At 38.7% G+C, this 18,404-nt stretch overlaps 1 protein-coding gene across 1 annotated transcript in view; it reads right to left on the reverse strand.

Annotated features, from left to right (window-relative positions):
• Positions 1-18,404, reverse strand: part of prom1a (prominin 1a) — an 80,306-nt gene that overhangs the window by 33,618 nt on the left and 28,284 nt on the right. Inside the window, exons 2-3 of the mRNA XM_062425790.1 lie at positions 16,596-16,654; positions 10,060-10,265 (exon numbers count right to left, since the gene is read on the reverse strand). Coding sequence (XP_062281774.1) covers positions 10,060-10,265; positions 16,596-16,654 — 265 coding nt within the window. The remainder of the gene's footprint in view (positions 1-10,059; positions 10,266-16,595; positions 16,655-18,404) is intronic.

The following is an 18,404-nucleotide window of genomic DNA, read 5'->3' on the forward strand; positions in this document are numbered from 1 at the left end:
TGCCTATAAGGACAGCGCGTAAGTTGCTGTCTGTTCCATCTAAAGACTGGCTGCAGTAGCTTGATGGGAGGCAACAGACCATTAATTCAACCCAGGAATGATATGAATACTAAACTCTTAAGCCAAACAGCCTGTAGGGCTCAGGGTTGTACAAACAGCCACATAAGGTCACTGAAGTGTAGTAGTATTTTAAAATCTGTAGAGGGGCCAAAAGACACATTTTTTAAAAATCTGGTCCATCCAACAGAAGGAAGCAGTGCACCGCATGATTTATTTAGCCATTATTCTGTCATATCCGCAAGCTTATACTGACTTTTTGGGCTTGAATTTAGGCAATTAGGATCCTTCCATGGCAACAAATCACCAGATTTATGAATCAAATTGGCAGATTCTGTTTTCAATCCCTGCCTTGGAAAAACCTTTTTAAAGCAGCAGCCAATGCATTTCAGTGCACTGCATAAAAGTAAAGAAATGGAAAAAAAGAAATTAGAGCACAGGTGTGGTTTAGGAATTTGAAGACTATCATTCAAATATTTCCATGAGGATATCAAAAAACAAAGGTGATGTTGAAACACATTTGTTGTGCTCAATAAACCATCCCTGTATAAATTAACGTTTTTAAAAAGAATTAACCTTTCAAGCAATAATGTGTAATTTATGAAATAAATGTCAACTGTCCAAAAGAAAAAAAAGAAAAAAAAACTTGTGTAGAGAAATGACTGATGAAGAGATTTACTGTGCAGAGCAGGTAATTTACTCTGTGATAAATAACTCCATAACAACTTTGTGCACTCTGTTAAGTTTTGACAAACCAAAATGATGCTGTGAATTGAATCACTGATGAGTTGCACTTCATAATTTAGCTCTCAGCCTCAGAAGGTCTCTGTAGAAGGACTTGATATGAGGACTGTTAGTACTGAAAGTCTATTTATCACAGACTCTGGAGTTCAGTGACAATAAAAACTCACTGAATCACTGTGTTTGGTTATAATTGTGTGGTCATTCACCAGTAGCTGAGTTCTGCAAGGAGCAAACACTGCAACGGTCTGTGGTTTTATGTCCACTGGGTGTACATTATATATAGAGTGAATGATTGGGGGCGATTCAAGGAGCTTTGGATAAAAGTAACCACCTCTAGAGTGTGCACAATGTTTATCACATGATCAGCATTGAGTTTTGCACAGTCGCTTCAGGGGAATCTACACAGACATGCAAAAAAACAGACAAGCAAGCACAGAACACTATGTACAGTATCCACGATGCTACACATCAGTTCAGTTGGCTAAAAAATAAAAATGCCATTTCAACTCTTGTCACACACAATAATCATGAATCTCCAATGTCCGTTGTTGCCTATGAATATTCTTGCTCGATAAAGCGACTAATTGTGTCAGCTCTAATGTCACTGTAGGTTTCTCCAGTAGGGTTTAGCCCAAAACATAACTATAGGTGTGATTGCGTCCTTATTGTTTCTGTCTGTTTAGCAGTGGCAATTTTAGACCCTTTTTTAGGGATGCTCAAGCACCTCTAAATTTGATCTCATATATAATCTTTCCCTCAGGGTTCATTAACTATCTTAGTGTCCTCTCTGTAGAAATCTGTGATTGTTTATTCTGAACTATTATTATCATACATTATAGTAGACCACTTTACTATGTATTTCTTGTTGTATTTTACGTTATCCAGTGAAATGTGTAATTTAACAGGGGGTTTGAACACTTGCAGGGCATTGTATGTCAAATTCTCATTAGGAGCTGAGCCCCCTGAAGGTCTGATCCTAGAATCACCCCTGCTGTGTAGATTATAGGGAAGCATAGGAACCCTCTCAACACAGAAAGAAAGAAAGCCAGAGTGGTGTGTTAGTCTTTTCTATTTTTTTTTATCACCAGGCTGTTAAACAGTGGCTGATTACTGGTCAAAGTGGCTGCTAGAGTAAAACATTTTACCAACCACAGCCAAAATGTCTAAGCATTTGGCTGTTGGATTGGAGCTCACATCTGACCAAGTTAAAACAGAGTGGCACAAAGAAATGAAAGACAGTTCTCTGCATTTGAAATACTGCTATTTCTGGGTTATAAATCCTCCCAGTCAGACGTCCCCGAGACAGAGAGCACCACTTAGCTGTAAACCACATCACCTAGCCCTACAGCTTTGCCTTCTCACATCTCTTCTTGCTCCTGTGCAACAATGTGCCACATCATCACTATTGTAACATGAATGTCTCCAATAAATTCGAAAGAAAGCCTGACCAAGCTGTGAACATCCATTAGTTTCACTGTGTTGAATTCCTGTTGGAGTAATTTTTGATATGAAGGGTGCACAGTGAAAAAAGACCTTGGGATGATATGGCGAAAAAAAGTAATTAGTAAAAAATAAAAAATGGATTTTAGCTATAAACCAGAAATTATGAAGAATTACAATGATTAGTAAGAGTGAATTCTCTCCAGGAGATGTGATAAATTATGGGATGCACATCATACTCAAACATCCTCTCTAGTTAATTAGCTTGGCAGTGGTTTGTGTAAAGCTGCCATTGTGTGCTGTCTACGTGCTGGGCAGCGATCACGGATATTCTTGGACGTCATGGACAGCAAGGGAGAGGCGATGAGCTTACTTCAGTTCAAAAATAGAAATTCAACTTACAACGAGGGACATTAAACACAACAGCAAACACATACAATAAAAAAATATGTTCCAATATAAAGCCATAACAATACGTCTTTAGGTACAATGCATATAAAAGAAAAGGACAAAAGCAATATTGTCCAAATTGTGAAAAAAGTTGAACATTTCAATGCATCCAATATATGTAATCTTCAACTACTCATGCACTGTGTGAGGTTTCTGCTGCCTGTGCTTGCTGTGTCAGCTTTACTCTCATGTTACTGCATCAATCCGCAAGACTCTGCATCAGTCTCATCAATAACTGATGTGCACATTTTTTTGTACATGGCCAATAAAATATAATGACCATCTAAAATAAATCATGTCACTGTAACATTTTGTCAACCCCTGCCTGGTTCAGGACCCCTGAATTCCTGCACATATCTCTGATATTTTCAAAGTGTTGTGATAATTGACAACTACTTCCCAAGGTTGTAAAAATAACCAAGCCTTTGGTTAACAAGCAGGACATCATGTTCCTGTGTAAGAGTCCGTAAAATACAGACAGAAATGCGGCAACACATGTAGTGACAAATCTGGATGTGATTGAGGCAGCTCTACAGGCTGTTGTAAGACGGCTTAACTCCTTTGATGACATATTCTTTCATTTACATGACAAAGTTATCTGCTCCTAGAAACATTTTGCGGCGACCATAAAGATTGAATAATAAAGTTAAAATAAAAAGGCAGTGCATTTTTATGATAAGGCTGATAAATATTAACAATTTAGAGACTGAGAAAATTTAAAAAAAATGTTTTAAAACAATGACCCAAAGCTCAACACACTGATGTTACTACTCCTACTGATGTTAAATGATTAATTATTTGCACCTGCATATTCTCAGTATCATATTGGTGTACATAAAACTTTTCTAAATGACCTATTAAATAAGCAACTGAGAGAGTTAGTGAATGAATAAATAAATAAATGATCTTTTGTGTATTTAATGATGCTATGAACTACTGAACTCGATAACACTGCATAAATCATAAGTCGATGTGACAGGTGAAAATGATTTTTTTTGTATTCACACTCTAATATTTGCATTTTCAACAGCTTATTTTTTATCATCATGACATCCTTTTTCCCACAGCCTCCTCAGTTTCATTTTGCTTTAAAACTTGGCTCTGACATTGGAAACAGATTCCCAATGAAGGCTTCCCACGGTTTGACATTTAGTCAGCAAGAGACATCTTCATAGTCATTGTCGTTTCCTTCATGACAGCGAAGCACTGAAGTTAATGCTCATCACACTATTAATGAATGCCCTAAAAATAGCCCTGCATGTGATGACTCCCCAGGGTGGCTGTTATCCGAGCGACGTGTGGGGTAGGAGGCAGAGGAAGTGTGAGTGTGTGCGTTTGGTCGTGCGGGTCTCTAAGTGACTAATTGTATGCTTGTTTTTTCTCTGTGTCTGAGAGACAGAGATTGTTATGTATTTGTGTCAGGAGTAAGTAGGTGGCAGCGAGGCATTTCATTACCATTACTGGTTTACCTCTTATCAAATATAAAATATACAGCGGTTCAACAAAGAATGAAATACCAGTTTCCTGATTACTTTCATTTATTAAGGTTAAGCAAGGAAGAAGTGAAAGACTGAGTAATATATGACATGTCTGAATACAGATTCACTGTGCCACATTTTATGGAGACATTACTGTATAACGCTGGCAGCGATTTTGATTGATGCTCTGGGTTTCTAACTTACAGTTAAAACAGTATTCCCAAATGTAATCCCCATCCCAACAAGTGTATCCTATCACATGAAAAACCCTGTATGTGTGAGCCAACAAGAGGGGAAAGAGAGAGACTACATGTCTAGATTTATTTGTGTAGTATTGTATATTTAAATGTGTGTGTGTGTGTGTGTGTGTGTGTGTGTGTGTGAGCTTTTGGCTGCTGAGTTCCTGACGCTGTCTCTTCAGTGCGCTGTGCTCCAATAAAAAGTGGACCAGTGAAGGAAATTAATTGGGTCACTTTATTAATAATTCAGCAGAATTCAGAGCTAATATATCTTGTTACATAAATAAGAGTAAAACTACTGTTTTCCAAAAAGCCCATTCACTGTAGAAACTCAACTCAAATACATTGAAAACAGAGATAACTTCGTTCTTTGTGTTCTCACTCAGAGGTCAGAGGTCAAGTCATTATAAGTACCGGCCAGAGGCAGAATCTAAACCAGGGAGCCCCGAAACAAATTAAACCTTAAGCTTTGTTTTTTTTTTGTTTAGACTTTTTTATGTCATAATGTTTATAAAGCTATTGCTCTGTAGGTTAACATCATGAGACATTCACCTCTGCAGCACTTCTGAAGGAGCTGTGTTTGAATATTTTGGAAAAAGTCATCATCTGGATCAAAAATGATCAGTGTGAGGTACGAAATTTCACCAGATGTTTGAATTCCATCATACATGTATCTAGGTCTAGCTTTAAACCATCTTAAACCAAACAAACCCTAAAGGCATATAGACGTCTGGTCCTATTTAATGCAGAAATTAGCAGCTGGTCAAAATCACAAAAGCTTTTGATGATATTCTGGTAGTTTATATATACAGTAGATGTGTAAAAAAATATGATATGATATGATTTTATTATATGTTTAATTCAGAAAATATTACACAACCACTCAGAAAGTATTACATGTTGCCTTTTTTCTTTTTTGCCATCTGTAAACTTGTGTCTGAAATCTCAAAATGCTGAGTTTCTTCATGCAGTTGATTGCACTTCGCCATTATAACATTTCATTTCATGAGCTAGGGGGACATGTTGGAATTTGCCAATGCTGGAACATATTTTGGGATTATCTAACACTATTCAGCATTTTTTCCAATGTATTAAGAAAATGTTAAGTAAAAAACTACAAATTTAGGGAGTGAAAGATGGGGGGTAAATGCAGCCAAAAGTTGGGGACATTGTAGTTATGTGGTTTTCACCTTAGACAACCACCTGCAGATCTAAGAGAGCAGATCTCTTATTTGAGGTCAAGCTCTTCAAATCTAACCTGATTGACAGCGGTTTAAAGTGCGAAGTGCCAAAGGCTCAGTTCACTGGCGCCTACATTATCATTAATTAGACTCCATATGATTAGCATGAGTTACTAAGCCTATAATGTTGAGACCTTTTTCTGTTAATAGTGTTAGACACCCTGTGACTGAAATAAACTAATGAAAGGCATGCTGGGTAACACCATGAGGCAAGGGTCTTCCACTTGGCCTGAACAGAGGGAAGGATGTTCTATCTGTCATTTTATCATAATAAATCCATGCGGGGGCTATGTGGGATCCGAGCTGATTAGTATAGACTGAAATAGTTCCAGATGTTCTTTTAATAAAGTGCGGTGTGTCCTTATAGTAGCTGGCAGGCACAATGCAAATGCTGCTGTAGTAAATAGTGCATGAATGTATGCATGAGCTAAGAGACGATAAGTTTATGGCAGATGAACACATGTGAGCTGGTGTGTTGAGAAGTCGTCGTGCTGCAAAACGACCACATTTGTGATCACATTCACAAGACAGTTAACAGTAAGCAAATATTGGGATTTGATTTTTATTTTGTTCATACAGATATCAAACAGAATAGTCTGTCAAGGCTGCATCACTCATATAACAATGTGTTTCATTTTCTGAGCTGGAAATAGTTTCACATTTGTCTATAAGACACTAAGTGTGCATGATGTAATGTAAACTGATACGCGCCAGATTAAAAACAACACATATAATTTGTGTCTGCGGCGGGTTATTTAGGTTCAATAACACCACAGCTGGCTTCATGGGACAAATCATGTCCATAACAAGGCTGTTTACATAATAACATTCATCATTACTGCATCACTGCGGCCATTATAACAATCCCAATAAACTTGTCTCTAATTAGCTGTTGGCGGAGAGGGATCGGATCTACACACTGCTAACTGCTAATGCTGCTGTTTATGTATAAAGACACTGCTTTACTTTTGTTTCTCTCATTCGTCCATACGCCACGATTCAAAGCTCTGGAAGAAATCTGTCGTAGGTATTTACGTGCTAGCTTTCGACATCCATTCAACGAGTTTAACCCAGAGAAAGTGTTAATCAAACAGCTGCACTAATAAGTGTATTGCCTTAATCTGGCTCTAATGAAATGATTAGTGCTTATATGAACGCACTGATTCAACAAATTTCTTCATCATCCATATTTATCCTGACAAGCTGAGCCCAATTATCTGACTTTATGACATAACATTCATTATTATTACATATTCCATATTAGTCATCCTCTGTGCTATTTTTCAAATTTCATTTGAGATGAGTGTCATTTAGAGCTAACCATGCATGCCTACCACTTTTCTGTGAGTAGGATGAATGAGTGTAGTCATTACTTCAGTACAACAGGGTATTTAGACTCTAAACTTTAGAAAAGTTTGGTGCCTTCAGACAACATCTTGACATAGCTGACAGCAGATAAACCCACACGGCTGGTTGAATTGTGACGGTTTAATCTGTGTGCAGTGTTTCCAAAATAACATTTAAAGATAAGCAATTTTAATGGTAAACAGGCAGCCGGTGAAAAGGGCATCACCTGGGTAGATCACCTGGACCTATGTAGCTGTAAACAACTATTTTACGCCAGGTCTCTTTTAGATAAATGTACGAAGTTGTGTATTTTACAATATAAAGACAAGAACTGATAGGTTAGCAAAGACTTATATCTGCTGCGGATGAAGAGAAAACCAAGCATGTGCCACATACACAGAAAATACAAAAAAAACTAAAGCTGCTCAGTTATCAAGGGATTTTTATGAAGGGCAGCCCAGAAACACCACAACAATGATTGTTTAGCATCAAAGATGTGTTGTCAAGTAACTCAAGGATTACCAATAAACTACACAAACGTACTTTGTGAACTTTATTGTCAGTTTTTTTTATATATCTTCCACTGTTGCTCATCTTAACCAGAATGTGAAGTTCAGGCCTCCTAACTATCATTTAGTTTCTGACGTTTTTACTGTCTTCTTTCTTTTTTTCTAGTTTTATTGTCCCCATTCTTACCTGGGTGTCTTATACCCTTCTTAATCCAATTTTAACAGCTCTTGGAACATAAATGTCACCCCTTGCTACTTCTCTGTGGCTGGCTGTCAGCTTTCTAGTGGGGGTAAAAAGCAGTGTGAGCCTCCAGTGTGGACTCCGTACTCATCCCTCTCCTGCCTGTAATTGCTTCATTAGAGCCTCTGCAGTGTCTCTGCCTGGTAGCTTGGGAGATTTAATAACACTGCTGAGGACGCTTTCAAACTCTTGCGTCTCGGCTGCTAGGATATTGCCGTGGAATTTCTAATAACTGGGCCTCGTTCCAGTGCCGACTGAAAGTCAAAGAACATCAAACTAAGTACGCTCCTGGATCCCTTCAGTCTAGTGAAAGAGACAAACGCAGCTCTACCAAGCCCTTTGTACTGCGGCCGCATCCCCGGCAGCTACTGCTTCTTCTACCGCTGAGAGAGTAAAACAAAAGTGGAGAGTGGATTAAGTTTCCCGCTGTCCACTCACTGAGAGATGAGTTTCAGTGAGATGCAGGGCAGCTAGATGATGTAATAGGCTAAGAAGATCCCATTCATGTTGTAAGATATATAAAAATACTCTGCTTGGAAGAATAATGTGTCTAATATGTTTTCTCCTCAAAAAAAGTATGATTACCTTTATTAAAAACCTTAAAATATCCTCTGGCCCTTTTCCCTGATTGAAAAAACCCATAATTGATGAATATGCAAATGTTCATTTCAAAAGTTGAACTGCTAGACAAACGTTTCTCCTTCACTGTAAAGTTAATTCCCAGTGTCTGTGCACTGAATGCTTCAAGTTTCCACATCACACTTGTATAAGTTGCATACTGAGTCCTGATTAGCCTCTAAACTGGTTTTGATTTTGCAAATCATGATCGTATCAGCCGCCCACAGAGAAACTTTTCACTTTCAGCAGATGAATGTGAAAACAGCCATCTAGTTTCAAACTCTGCACGTACATCATTCTGCACAATGAAGCTCAAACATCCCACTGAACGAATAAGAAGAACCTTTTTTGAGTGGAGGGACTTTTTCAGCCCTTTGACTTTTACCATCTTGTAGCATTTGAGCTGAAATCTCATTTGCGTCACTACCATTTCTTATTTGCCAGGATGGTGCCACCTTACAGGAAACATGTGAACAAAAAGAGGAAGTTTTCAATCATGACCTTCCCCTCACCTTTTTTTTTTTTTACTTTGTCACAGCCAAAAGACTTATCTTGAAGAACTGCAGATCTGTTTGTACACCGTTTAGCAGTGACTTCTTCGCTACACCCAGTGAAAAGTTCAACAAATAAAATATTGAGAGCTGTGGAAGTTTAGGGAAGTCACAATCTTCTCCTACGGTTATTACACTAACATCCTTGTTTACCTGAAGCTAGGTGGAAGCTTCCTGTCTTTCTGTATGAAATGTTTATAAAAGGTCAATTTCCTGACCAACCACTGTAGTAACACTTGATGACTCATGGAAAAAACAGGGCTCAGGTTGAAAACAGATGGAGGTATTAAATTCCTAAATTAAAACAATTATTTATAATCACTACTGGCTTAAACATAAGCAATCAAACACACGCTGTTTACTGTATTCCCCCCTGGATAAAATCATCAGCTAAATGCTTATAATGTACAAGTAAAATGGGGAAATGACAGCTGGAGCAGTAATATTGTACAATAAACCTCGAAGGGGGATGCAGTGGGTATTATAATTATTATGCAAAAAAACAAAGGAGAATAATAAGGGTGTTGATTGTAGCACTGAAGAGCACATTTCTGCTATAATTATTTAAAAAGCATGATACCTACTCATGTATAGAAATCTTGAGATCAAATAATAGGGTAAGAGTACTTTTGGATTTGTGATACACCTGTTTATATTTGACTTATTACTGTTACAGATGTTGATAATGTTATATATAATTATAAAATCAACATTTCTCAATACAGTAAATGAAAGCTTTCAGTGTGTATTCCTTGCAGGGAACAACCAATGCTTAGACTGAACATGAGTATGTAGTGCGCTGCCACATAATATCTACAGTAGGACTTTACTATATATAGCAAACAGCACGGGGGGATGGGGAGCGCTGATGACCGGCGTGTGCGCGTGAAACAGACTCACACGTTGACCAGGGGAGCGTGTGTGTGTGTGTGTACAGTGTGTTTTTCCCCTGAATGTATGTACATGAATGCATCCTGCTCAGTAAAAGGCGAAGGACTGTAGACTGAATATAATCCATAATGTATGTCAACATGCATATACAATACAAGTGTGCACACATTGTTGCAGCTTGCAATTGTGCTCATAAGCTGACATTAGTGTATTTTTTATATATGTGTGTCATGTATGCATGTGTCATACTCACGTGATGACCAGCGAGGTGGAGAAAAGCAGCGTTCCCAGCAGGCCACGCCGACAGTCTGCGTTCTTCCTCTGCCGTTGGTGCATCTCCCCGCCGCAGTTATCACAGCAGCGGCACAAGCAGAAGAAGAGGCCGATTATGGGCATCAGGATGGCGAACAGCAGGCCAACCGCTGCACATATAAGGAAGCCTATCTCGTAGTAGATGGCCTGGGGTCAGCGGGGGAAGGAATGAAAGAAACAATGAGATGAAGAATGAGGGGCGAATTGTTGAGGAGCAATAAAGGATGGAAGGAGGTGAGAAAAGGGACAAAGAGAGGGAAATGGAAAGGGTGGAGGGGAGGGGGGGATCAGAGGTGAAAGAGGAAAAAGGAGATGAAACGACAAGAAGAGAAATGGGGTGAAGGTTGTTGAGAAAATGGATTGGATAGAAGGAGATGCAGATGAGTTGGGGAGTGAAGGAGAAAAGAAAGGATTAATAACGGCATACAGGAGAAGAAGGGAGGACACACAAGGCGGCAGAGGATAAAATGAGCAACAAATCTAAATATATCTGGTGGGATCCATCCACTGGAAATTCTCTCCCTGCTCTTTGTCCAAAAGGGATTTGTGAATAAACAATACTCACATTGTGTAACACTACTTATTCCTGGAGAATCCTTTATTCCTGTTTCTTCAGTACCACAAGACAATTCAATAATCAGCTCCTTCACAACATTATGACACTACATTAATGCCAAATTCTCAATAATCGGTGGGAGTATATTGTTGTTCTTGCATACGATGCTGCAAGCTCAAACTGAAGAAAAATCAGTCGAGACCCAGAGCAAGCAATTCGTGAGGGCTGTTTTTTTTTTTTTTTTTTTTAAATACATTTCTAACAAACCACAATATGCACTGAAAATAGCAACACAAGAAAGATAATAGGGAAATGTTTAAATGAGTCAGAGCCATCTATGTAGCCCTGTGGTGCAGTTTTCTCACTCTAATGAAGGCGAAAGAAAGTATTTCTGATGAGAATCTGGCTTCAATAGCAATGGACTGAAGGTAGTTTGTGAGCTGCAGAGAAACTTCATCCCAAGAAGTACTTAAGACTTCTAATAATTTATAAAAAACAGATTTCTCCTCGAAGGAAGTGATTAAATCAGTCCATGGGGTGAAATAATAACACTAGTTTCATTGTCAATTTCACAACAAAAGGTACATCCAATTTATTTCCACTTGAAGAAATCAAAAAAGCATGAAACAAAGGTGACATTATCTCTAGACAACAGCAGATTTCTGTCACTTGGTTCAAGATATGATCTGTATCTGATAAATGTCTGGGTAGAAACTCCTGCTTCAATCACTGTCATGATGCTGGTTTCTTACTGTGAGATCACCCAGCTAAAACTATTGCAGTCCATTACAACAGCCATGCAGTGTGAATCCTACCTTCATAAAAGTCATGTTTTATCCACTTCATTTATATTAATGAAGCTGTTTGTACTATAAAATGTCAGAAAATGGTGAAATGTCTTGTTGGGTTGTAACCATCCATAACGTAACGATATTCAGTTTACTATCATAGAGGTTTAAAGAAACTAGATAATATATTCACATTTAAAAAGGTGGAAAAAATGACTCCAAACAATAAATCGATTATTAAAGTAGTTGGTGAATTATTTGACTATTAATCAACTAATACTTGCAGCTCTAATGAAGTGAGACAAAAAATTAGACACACTAATAGTGCAATGTAATATAAACAGTACAAACTATAGCCTTCCTAAAGTTAAATCAACAGTTTAAACAAAAACTGAACTTAATAACCTTTATGAAAGAAAGGGTTTTAATTCACAGCTGTTGTATTAGACAGATTTAGTTTGAACTCAGTGTACTTAATCTTTTGGCAAGTGTATACTACCTTTGCAGAGAAAAGTCAAATCCTGATTGATTAAACTGGAAAATGCACAGTTGTCAATAATTTACCTGAAGAACAAAGCACCACAGTCCACATGCATTTGTAAGTTGCAGATACAGTATACACTGTCTGCAATGAATGGTTAGCGTGTTAAGATTAGAGGTGGCAGTTAGGGTTAAATTGTTAATAATAAATTAGTAAGGTTAGAGATCTACAATATTGTTGTGACAAGTAAGATTACAATGTATGAATTGTGCCATTGAGCTCAGGAGTGAGCGGAGAAATGCTGACTGTTGTATACTTAAATATCAGAAACTTAGAAAACTCTGTATACAGCTTCATTATACTGTACACATATAATTCTGCCTTGTCTCTGCTCATCACTCATCACAAAGCCTCAATAATCCTCAGCTTTGATTGAATATTTAGAAATATTCAAGGTGACTCAACAGAGATTCTGACAAATTCCCCTCAATATATTGAGAGAGTTAAATTGCTGCTGGTGGCAGGTTCTCAGCAGAGCTTCCACCTCCCCTTGTCATTTACCACACTGCTCCCACTTAATCTGCCGCTATCTAAACCACACTCAGCACAGGCTTTGGAAATTTGCAAAATTGAATAGGGATTGGTAATTCCCACACCGTATGTAAGTTGTCACAGTGATGTTCAATAGCTTCTCATTATAAAAGGATCAAAGCACGGTTGCTATCGCCGCTCCTGAATGGACAAACTGCTCTCCCAGCTGGCCCCGACTGATTTACGCTAATCTTAATCGTCCTCGTAAGTCAGTGACCCTGCCTTCTCCGGGGACCTGCAGCTTTTGCTTTTTAACATGTAGGGTGACATAAAATGACTTCTGAAATTGTCAGGGAGGGAGTATTCTTCCCCGGTTCATTCAGAAATCTCTGTGCAAACTTGGAAATCTCTGGTGGCGAGCGTAATCCAAATTCTAAAAGATAGTGTTTGGATGAGAGAGGCTCCTGGCTGTGTCAAGAACATAGTGCCCTTTCTGATCTTAAAGAATAATAATAGGTGTGATTTCATGGTCAATGGAAACAGGTTTGAAGTTACAGGGACGCAAAAAAAGAAAGAAAATGAGGTATTGGGCGCATGTGAGTGTATGTGTGTCCCATGTCATATAAAAGCACCAATGTCAACCCAGTTGTTGAGGACATTGTGAATAACTGAATGCTGGCATTGTCATTCTGCTGCTGGGCTCTGCTTGCTATTGAGTAAATCTTCACAAAAAAGGTCAAATTTTGTCGTTTTTTATTTTTTCCAGTACCACTCTTCAAGGGCCTGCAGCTCAGACTATTTTTTGACTATAGCTTTGTCTTGGCAAGTCCCTAAAAGAGGAAGGTGACCTTCCAAAAAGAACAAATTGGATGACGAGGTGGCAGCATGTCTGAGTGGTGAAAAAAGACAATGCTGTGACTTTAATCAGATTTAATGCCAGCAGCAGCCATGAGGCCTGCTGAGGGCTCCTCGAGCAAGATGCTGTTATTCTAACCGTTCATTCACTGTGAGCTAAATGTTTGAGATACAGAAGGTGAATGAATTAATGGATTATTGCCATGCATCATTGTTTTCATCTTTGCTTCCGGATCTGATTCATTACTGAGGGCTCAGATCCTGTTGGCAAATTGATTTGGGAGTTGCAGCACAGCACTCTGAAACAAATAAGCTGTGAAGAGACATGATATTCTATATTATGTCTTTGCAATCTGCATAATCACAAATCAGCAAGCCTTTGACTACAGCTGGGCTTTTATTCTAATCAAGACTTTATCAGGGGGGATTTCACTGATGAGCTCACCTTCAAGAAGCGTCAACAATCAGTGGAAACATCTGTTGTAGCTTTGTTTTAGTGACAACATACAGTCTTTAAAGGACGTCGCCATCTGTGTTTTCTGGCGTTAGAGCACAAAAATTTGTTCAGATATACTAAAAACTATTTTGGATTGCTGTGTCTGAGTGGGTAAGATGTTTACAAATGCACCGGACGGAGCGGAGGGACAGACAGCTGCTGGGTGCCGGGAGCTCTGGAGGAAAGCCGGAGCTTCGGGATGAATAACAACCGCGAGTCAAACCGGATTCTGCTGTGATCCGGAGCCATTTACTGGTGGGAGGGAGAGCTCAGAGATTATTTTTAAAACTTTGAGCAGCAGCAACTTCAGTCTGTCTCTGTCGCCAACTGACTAGCTGGCTCGGGCCTTTATATCGGTTTATATGTGGCAATGTCATCATGCAGAAACCTACGTCAGGTCACATGGGAAAAAGGTTTTTAGAAGAGCCCCCTTAAACATAGGTACTTTAACCAAAATTTGAACTTTGGGGGGTTTACTTTACAAATCGTTGGAGGAAGCAGCTTCAGTATGAATGACAGTGGGATCTATAATGACTAGTTAACATCATACTGGGTCCATCTTTCTCTGTTCTTTAATGAATTACTGGCTTTGATTCTGTGTTGGTGCTTGGAGGGCCCCCATTGAGAGATTGAGACCATATTGACTCATTGGAAAAGATTATTGACTTAGTATTTCTAGAAAAAAGTTGAAGCCAGGTGTTTTTTTGGAGCTAGCATCTCATGACTGTTGGTGACATTGCACTTTAAAATACTTCTGCATTAGCTTCAGCCTCAAATCGTGATATTTGCTACTTGATTGGACCTGATAATGCAAAAAACAAAACTGATCTCCTTCTTTTTAAATAAAGACATTTGTGTAATTTGTAAACATTGTGTTTTCTAAACCCTGCTGTTAGGTGTTGTAATTGTAAAATCACATATTTCATTCCAGTACTGGAAAACTGATTATCTCCTCCTCATTACTGATGCAGAGGGAAATGAGATTTACATGGAGAATTTTCTTGGGTAATGCGTTTGAAGCTCCGTGGCAGATGGATGTTTTTCTAGGAGCTGTAGCAACACTGCATAGTGTGTCAGTGGTCCAGGTCAGTGTGTGGAGAATTACAGTAATAGAAACAGATTTGCCAACATCAGCACGCAACAGATGAAGTCTGTGTTTGTGTTCATCCTCGCTGGGGTTTGTGTGGGTATTATAGCAAACACTGCCAATTGTAGACCAGCTTATTCAGTAGTTTTCAAGCTGTTCACTACATTTTATGTTACTACAGTGGTACACATTTGCAGAACATCACCTGTTTTATCATAAGGCTCTATTATCTGTGTGGTAATCCATAATATTTAAAGGGTCAGAATGGATTTTTTAATTTAAAGGCGTGGTACTGAAACTGATTCAAACCCATATTGTTTTTTTCCAGCATGATTGGTTTTGTTATGATTGTGCTGTTTTGTGTTAAATGCACTTCCACAACAACTCGTGATGCAGTCAGCATTGTTGCTCCTCCATGAAGCTAAAGAGCTCTAAATCGGCATATGCTTCAAATGACACAGGTGTTACAGTTTTGGTAGTTGCAAGGTGGAAAAGGATGGCCGGGACAGAGTCATAGGGCTGCACAATAAATTATACACTTCAATAATAAAGATAAAACAAATAATATAAAAATTGTAAAGTTCAGACCGAACTAAATAGTTTATTATTCAAGCTATAATTGTGCAGCACTAGTGACTCGGGACAGTGAAGCATGATGAGACAGGGAGGATGGGTTGGACTGTGAGTCCAGTGTGCAGACTTTACCTGAAGGGTCAGCACTATGTTCTCTGGCTGAGGGAGGCCAGATCAGATCAGAGTAGATCAGATGAAGAGGGCATGCAGAAGACAAAGGCAACGCAGCGTCAAAGAAAGAGCAAAGCCACAAGACAAAAAAAAAACATTTGGACGAAAGAGAACAAAATTAAAGAGAAAAACAAAACAAAAACAAAAAACTGCCATGCATATTCACATATTGTAACATTGCACACAAAAAAGCAAATTCTGTTATTAAAGAAACATACAGATTGACCTTATACTGTATTTTAAGGTCTCAGGAATAGCCAAAGAGCTATGAAAAGTTTTGAGTTCTTCATAAAAGCTCAAATGACGTATCTCCCTTGCTTAATTCACATGCTGTGCCAGAAGCAATTACCATTTTTTTGTGGGCTGCCGGTAAAAAGATGGCTTTGCCTTGGCTTGCAAAAGCTATTAACACCTTGCTTCAGAAAAGTCACGGAGCACATAGTATCTCAGAAGGATATTTCGTCTGTAATTTATATCATAAATTGCTGCATCCAATCAGAAGAACATAATGTAATATGGTGGATGAAAAAGCACAGCAAAACAATCATTTTTAATATGAGCACATACACACACACACACACACACACACACACACACACACACACACACACACACACACACACACACACACTCACACACACACACACACACACACACACACACACACACACACACACACACACAAACACACACACACACACACACACACACACACACACACACACACAGACAAACACACACAAACACACACACACACACACACACACACACACACACACACACACACACACACACAAACACACACACACACACACACACACACACACACACACACACACACAGACAAACACACACAAACACACACACACACACACACACACACACACACACACACACACACACACACACACACACACACACACACACACACAGGGTTACCTTTTGATATTCCGTCTGAATGGCTCCAAACCTGTCCTTCGCCAGTTTGACAAGAAGATCTGCAACAGCACAGAAAACACAAACATAACATGAAGAGATCTGTTGTTGCTTTTCTATAATTGGTATATGTTTGCTCAAGGTGTTTCCTTCATCCTTTAAGCTCATTTGTATGATCCTTTGATTGGATAATTGAGGCAGCTTCCATGTTTACATAAATGAAACTGTTGTGATGCTTTCCCATATACCGAAATATCATAAATTAATAAATATTCCAGCAGTGAGCGAGACAGTGAGCTGGAGTTTTCTCATTGTTATTCAAGTTGTGCTTTCCTCCGACACACCTGTCACATACTCAGGTGTGCAGAGACTTTTTCAATTTGAGGTTTTCTATAATGAAATATAACATGCATGGAGGGATACTTTATCCAACCACTTCTGACATACCATGATTGCAGTGTCCCCTTCATGCCCTTCTCTCCCCTCTGGGCTTAGATTGGGGCCCTACTATTTATTTCTACACTGACATTGTGTTGTGTTGCTGTTGGTGGTGCTGACATGCTGACTCCTTTTGAATCATAAGAACTCTCAGTGAAACTCTATTCTAGTTTTGTGGAAATGAAAGGGCTCGTAATTGCACCTGTTAAGTGGCTGTTTCAAAATCCAACATAATAGCTAGAGATGTGCGGTAAGACGATACCGTGTGATGATAGAAAAATGTCATTTATTTTCTTGTGTCTGTCCATCTTTTGCATAGATGATATAAATAAATGACTCTTCTTGGCTTTTATCGCACTTACAGTAACTTAATGAATGTAATTTTCATCAACTCGAGGACTTCACCTGGTTCACTCACTGTATATAATTATGGAGGATGTATCTCCATTTCCTAACACTACGCAACAGACTTCTTCTTAAAAGTCCTCATATAATCCAGCAAGGACTGAGGACACATACAAAGTTATCTACCTACTACACTGGCTGACTATGTATTCTGCACATGTGCATGCGGGCGCACTTGCAGGTGCGTGCTGTCTGCACAATAATAAATTAGCATCATTAAATGTGTCCTTCAGGCGGACACAGGCACTTAATGAAATTTACATTAGGTCCTTGACATACGTCAATAACAGCACAGACATCATGGATACGCACACGGTTTTGTTTATCCTGCACTCACTATCTGTTTCACACGTGTACTTAACTTGAACCACTGCAACCTGGATGCAGAAATGATGAATGTTTCCTACTTTACAGTGTATATTTTTCTAATAAATCACAAGGTTATCACAGATTAAAACTAGAGTCTCCAGTACAACAGACCTGCATGTGCTTGTACTGTTGTAAGAAACCAATATCGGTGCAGGGCCTGTTAAATTAGATTGGGATATACAGTGAAATTGGGAGTTTCCTTACTATAACTGAATTGCCTTGAAATGCCGATACACAAAGTTTGCACTAACTGTGTTAACTGTGTGCAAATATGTGCAAACACAAAAAAACAAATGATCCTTTTTCTTGGAGATAAGTGGCTGAAATTACAACTGTTCTACTGGTTGCAAGTCAATTTTCAACAGTTCAATCACATCCAATCACACAATCAATTACAAAAAAATCTTTTCAATCATAAAGACACCACGAAACAACACACAAAAGAGTATCTCCTGTATCTCCTACTATTTGTTGCCATTCTCTTTCACATCTACACCTGGAGCAGCTCTCAGTCTGACTCATCATATAATGATGACAGAGACGGCAAGTCTTCTCAGAGGCAATAGATTTCCAAAAATAAGTTGCGAAAGAAACAATGTT

Source organism: Scomber scombrus, chromosome 9 (genome assembly GCF_963691925.1).
Source record: "Scomber scombrus chromosome 9, fScoSco1.1, whole genome shotgun sequence".
NCBI classification, from domain to species: Eukaryota; Metazoa; Chordata; class Actinopteri; order Scombriformes; family Scombridae; genus Scomber; species Scomber scombrus.